This window comes from Zingiber officinale, chromosome 2B (genome assembly GCF_018446385.1).
Source record: "Zingiber officinale cultivar Zhangliang chromosome 2B, Zo_v1.1, whole genome shotgun sequence".
NCBI classification, from domain to species: Eukaryota; Viridiplantae; Streptophyta; class Magnoliopsida; order Zingiberales; family Zingiberaceae; genus Zingiber; species Zingiber officinale.
Genome location: NC_055989.1, coordinates 148,693,853 through 148,699,276, shown reverse-complemented (window position 1 = coordinate 148,699,276; position 5,424 = coordinate 148,693,853). Strand labels below are relative to the sequence as shown.

At 40.6% G+C, this 5,424-nt stretch overlaps 1 protein-coding gene across 1 annotated transcript; it reads right to left on the bottom strand.

The window, feature by feature from the left end:
* Nucleotides 1–1,804: 1,804 nt before the first annotated feature.
* Nucleotides 1,805–3,448, bottom strand: LOC122047768 (probable protein phosphatase 2C 32). Its single transcript, XM_042609238.1, has 4 exons — nucleotides 2,959–3,448; nucleotides 2,524–2,871; nucleotides 2,249–2,428; nucleotides 1,805–2,164 (listed from the first exon to the last, which is right to left on the bottom strand). The coding sequence occupies exons 1-4, from the start codon at nucleotides 3,391–3,393 to the stop codon at nucleotides 2,000–2,002; spliced, it is 1,128 nt and encodes a 375-aa protein (XP_042465172.1). The 5' UTR covers nucleotides 3,394–3,448; the 3' UTR covers nucleotides 1,805–1,999.
* Between the last annotated feature and the right edge of the window lie 1,976 nt (nucleotides 3,449–5,424).

Here is a 5,424-nt window from a genome sequence, read left to right as displayed (position 1 = left end):
TGTATATTGATCTAGATATGAGCTTTTTTTATAAGAAAAAGTCTATATCCGTATACAATACAATTTTCTATGAAAATAATGAATATGATAATATATACTATATAATAGTATATAACTATACCATATAGACTTAGATACTACTATCTCAGATACTTATGAATTAACTTAGTTGGGGATGGATCCACATATAAGAAAAAGCATCACTCCGTATATTATTCGAAATCATAATGTTTATGATATAATATAAATCAACTAACTTATTTTGAAACCTTTAATATGGGACTAAAGTATCATTTAAGTTGTCTACCTTTTCATCTCTTTTTCACATCTCTAACAGAAACAACTGCCAACGTGAGACTAAAATCTCATCCTCTCCCACTCTTCCATTCAAATTTATCCAACAAACAAATCATCAGAAAAGACATGGTAAATCTTTAGATCTCATCTCGCTCATCATTTTTCATCACTTGGGAAGTTCATGATTAACGAAGGGTAGTTGCGGCATTGAATCGGGTCAATAAATTCAGAAACAAACAGCTCAATTTAATCGCATCCACTCTCCACCGACTGCTCTCTCTTCTTATAAAAACAGCGCATTTGCAGCAAATTCCAGCTCATCTTCCTCTTCTTCTTCTTCTTCCGTGGTAATGGCGAGTTCATCACATTACCGTCTTGTTCTCCTCTTCTTGTGTCTCTTTGCTGTCGCTCGACTCTGCCTCGCCGGACGTGGAACTCCGGAATTCGCTGACAAGAAGGACGCCGAGCTCGTCCCCGGTGGGTCCGGGAGGTACTCTGTCGGAAGCCGAGAGACGCCGGCGATGGGTGGTGTCTCGGGCGACAGCGGCCTGGGGGCAGCCGAGTTCCAGTTTCTTCCGGGGAACGACGACACATTCATCCCAAACCCGGGGTTCGAAATCCCGAACCCGTTCCGGCCGCGAATTCCCTGATTAACTTTAAAATTTAAGTTACGTTTACTTCGATGGATAATAAGGAGGGAGAGATCAGAAACAGAAAGGCTTACAGATCCATCATTATGTAGGCTATTTGGCATTACCTCTCCTCTCTAGTGTAGTCGTTGATGGCGTGGTTGAATTACTGGTAATTTTAAGCTAAATTGATTTAGACAATTAGAGTACGTGGTTTGTGTGTGAGATTGTGTCAAACAATTTAATTGCTGTGTGATTTGTGAGTGAGATCCCGGGCAACTTTTAACTTGTATTTTCTTCCTTTCTCTTCATTTCAATAAAGGAAATTGAGCGAAAAATAAAGTCGATAATTGTTTTTTTCAATTTATTTTTTTTATGAAAAGAGCCTCCTATTCATGTAAAATGACATAACTATCTTTCAATATTATTTTATAACTGTAGCTATGATTTTGTAACTGGAGTTATAATTTCATAATTGTTATAACAATTATAGCAATTATAATTTTTAAGTTGCCACAATAAGAAAAATAATTTTAATAGAGAGAATTAAAATTTTTAGAACATTTGAAAATATTTTAAATGATCTAAGATGAGCTATTACAGGTTACATCCGATAACAAATATAGATGTCTGAATAAACTTTAATTGACATATGAAGTGTTTCGTGGTTCAACCTAAGTTAAAAATTAGACTTTAATATTTACGTTATAATAGTTACGGAAACCAACAAAAATCGTAGCAACTATAACACATGTTTGTTCAGGATTTAGATGAAAAATATAAAGGATAGATTATAATGAAAATAATATAATAAAGGATAGTTGGGTAATTATACAGTGAGTATCCTTTTAATAAAAAAAATCAAAATAAATATCATCTTGAATCTAAAAATAAAAGTGCCTTTTTTTCCCAAGGTAATTTACCTTTTTAAACACCAAGTGCAGTGTTCTTAGAAAAACAAAAGAATGTAAATCAGAAAATCTAGAGGGCCACAAGTTCATAAAAAATTTACTTGCAGCACACAATTAGACAACTATTTGTTCCATTTTTTTTTGTCTGGATTAGCAATGTCTTCAAACAAAATGCTGCAGCTTCACTATCATCACGCTTATATCATCCATGGAGAGTCGATCTGCAGACAGTTCCACAAGCTTTTTACAAGCAGACAATGCCGATGCATTATCATCTGCATTCACACACATTGGCCGGGCAAGATCTACTGCCTCCTGATTGCTAACCTGAAAATTTAACCATCAACTTGTTTATTCAATAGAACAAAAAGGATGAAGAAAAAAAAACAAAACAGAGGTTTTGATTTGTACCTTATCCCACAGTCCGTCAGATGCGAGAATTAAGAACTCGCATTCAGCATCGATTCCGATCACTTTAGTCTCCGGCACCGGTATCACCCATTGCTTGAGATGGGAATCCCCGATCCCTCTGGAAATCGCGAGGGAACCTTGTAATCTCCAAGTTCCTCGGCGGTAATCGACGTAGCCGCCCTGCATAGGATTCGCACCACGCATTGTAAGCAACGTACGGCAGCAATCGAAGCTCGATTCCTATAATCAATGATCGAGTAGTTGCAGACGCTTACGAGGCTCTCAATTCTGTCTCTTTCATCTTCACGAGAGGGCCGGTGATCGTAAGTCAGGGCTTCAGCTTTTCCGGCTCGGCTTAAGACAGCACGGCAATCCCCGGCGTTGGAGACGATGAGATCGCCGTCCCTAACCAACGCGGTGACGCAGCAAGCGCCTCCGTCGGCTTGCTCCTTTAAGAACTCGGCGTCGGTTTTCGAGTATCCAGTTCGGACGATTTCTTCGATTCTGCTGGACACTGCTCCGGCGGTCGTCGACATTTCCTCTACGATGAACTCGTCCAGCTTCTCTGAAGCAAACTCCGCAGCTCTCTTGCCTCCATGGCCGTCAAAAATGCCAAAGAAAGCCTGCAATCACAGATTAAGGGGCGATTTAACCAATCGAGCCAGCTAGTTCCGCTAGAACCACCGATGCAACTCTCGAAGCACGCCTACCAGTTTGGGATCCCCATTGACGTCCAGCGACACCTTATGCCGATCTTCCATCTCCAACCGCTTCCTCCCCTTCTTGCAATACACCGAATACCTCGCGCTCTCCGCCGCCACTTCCTTCCTGCCATCCGCCGCCTCTGTCTCGAAAGGCAACGCCTCGGCCGACGGAATATCAATCCGCACCGGTCGCTTCCTCTTCAGGACGGAACGGGAACCGCTCGATCCCAACGGAGGCAGGGGCGGGGACGGAGATGGAGATGCCGCAGCTCCGAACCCGTCGCTGTTCGCCAGCAGCGGGATGGCGGCTCTCTGGAACCGGGACCGGAAGGGGGGAGATGATGAGCAGGAGAAGGGCGACGCCGAGGAAGAGCTCGGGTTCAAAGATAGCGATTCCGGTGAAAACACCGGCGAACTCGCGATCGCTACCGTGCACGACATCGGCAATTCTCTTCCAAATGTCTTATTTATTTATTTGATTAATTTTCTTTTCTTGTCTTCCTCCACTTGATGGAATTTATAGGCGTGGGGAGACGGTGAAATGAAGCTCAAGAACAACTACTTAAACGAGAGCAGCTCGAGGATGACGCATGATGACGATTACGACGAATTTGGAATTGTTTGAGGTTGTTGATAAGGTCAAAGGATGTGGAAGGACAGCGGAACGCTCGCAGAGCCAATGACTATTGAGTCAAAGCAACGTGAATGGCGTGTACTCGCCGACTCAGAAAATTCCGATCAAACGACACGGTCCACCGCGATTAGCAACGGCCAATTTTTCCTTCACTTCTGATAGAAACACATGGATCAATTGCTTGTTTTTCATTCGCCGATAACCTTGGGACCCGAGCGACCGAGTGGGAGCCACGCGGGGATTTGAGGCTAGAAGACCGCGTGCGTGAATGAAATGAGCGTTGGAATGGAAGAGGCGGCGGCCGACCGGTGAATGAGTGGAAGGTTTCAGCCTCATGCTTTGAGCCGTGCGCGTGACTCAAATTTGATGAATGACGTTGACCTAACTTTTGACCTTCAGCCTGGACGAGTTTTTTTTTTGTTTTTCTTTCTTTCTTTCTTTCTTTCTGTTTTTACTTTTTACTCAAATTCACGAGTCCGAATCTAAACAATTGTCCACGTTCGGTGATAACAATAAATACAACGATAGCCCGACGCTATTCACCACGAGTACTTCGTTATTTAACTTTTGACTGATGAAAATTTTTTACAGACTAAATGGATCGTCCAAATTTAGTATTATTTGATTCAACATTCCGTTTCATCGAAAAAAAATAGATAACATAATAGATAATGATTATTAAAACACATATTGAAAAAGAATGTCTTTTTTTTTTTAAAAAAAAAAAAAAAATCAAACTAACATAAATAAAGACATCAAATGATTCATTGGTAGGATGGTAAACAAGCCGCACCAAATTAAATTTTATAATATTCAAATTGATTTTATAATGATTTATTTTATAAGATAATCAAGTTAAACTAAGTTGAATTTAAAATAAATTAAATTTTTAAAATGATTATTTAAATTTAATTTAATTTATTTTTTAAGAATTTGAATTTGGTTTAAGCTTGGTGATCCCATCTGAAATAGGTAAAAGTTGTATTATTTGGTGAGGTGTTGCTGATATTGACCACGAGAAGATCTTGAAGGAAAAGAAATGAGATCACTGGCGAGATGACTTTGAAGTTAACCGCAAAAGGACCTCGAAGGAGAAAAAACCTCAAAGGGTGATCACCTACAAGGTCATAAGGTGGAAGGGGAAGAAGGAGCGTTTGCAAATAGGCCAGAGGGTCCCTAGCATAGTCACTCTGACTCTCAAGTCAGTGAGGTGGAGAAAAATGTGAAAGATGGACAGTAGTAGAAGAATATAAGATGTGTACGAAGCAAAAGACGTACATGTGCCCGCGGAGGTGGGACCCTTTTATAATACCTTTATAATTCTCATATCAATTAAATGTCATATCAACGTATAGGATATGTCAAATCCATATATCTTTGTTGTAGTGTGTAGTCTCATCGCCCATACGTTACTAGTATCTTATATTTTGTACAAAAATATAGTTTCATGTGCTTCTAACAACTTCACACGCAATACTAATTGTGGAATAAGCTTCTTATTTGAAAGGACCATTGGGCTTTCTAGGCTTGGCCCAAATAATGGGATAAATAGATTAGTAAAAAGAAAGTCCAATTTTTTGATCATGGGCTGAGGGGTCTGATTATATGTTTGCCTATCTTAGAGTTGAGGATAGCATAGCCCTGAGAGTCAAAGATCCAATCGAGAACTGAGCGAGAGGATATAGGGGAGTAGAGCCTTGTGATCCTGTGCGCTGGTCTGGAGGGTGAATGGAAGCAAAGCCCTGTAATCCTATGCATCAATCGGGAGGATGTCAGGGAGTAGAGCCCTAGGAGTCAGAGATCCGATCGAGAATTGAGTAGAAGAATATAGGGGAGCA

Coding starts and splice junctions, on each gene's coding strand:
- LOC122047768 (XM_042609238.1), bottom strand. CDS start 3,393: ATGTCGTGCACGGTAGCGATCGCGAGTTCGCCGGTGTTTTCACCGGAA. Junction 2,872..2,958: donor TCAATGGGGATCCCAAACTG/GTAGGCGTGCTT, acceptor CTGTGATTGCAG/GCTTTCTTTGGCATTTTTGA. Junction 2,165..2,248: donor CTGACGGACTGTGGGATAAG/GTACAAATCAAA, acceptor TTAAATTTTCAG/GTTAGCAATCAGGAGGCAGT.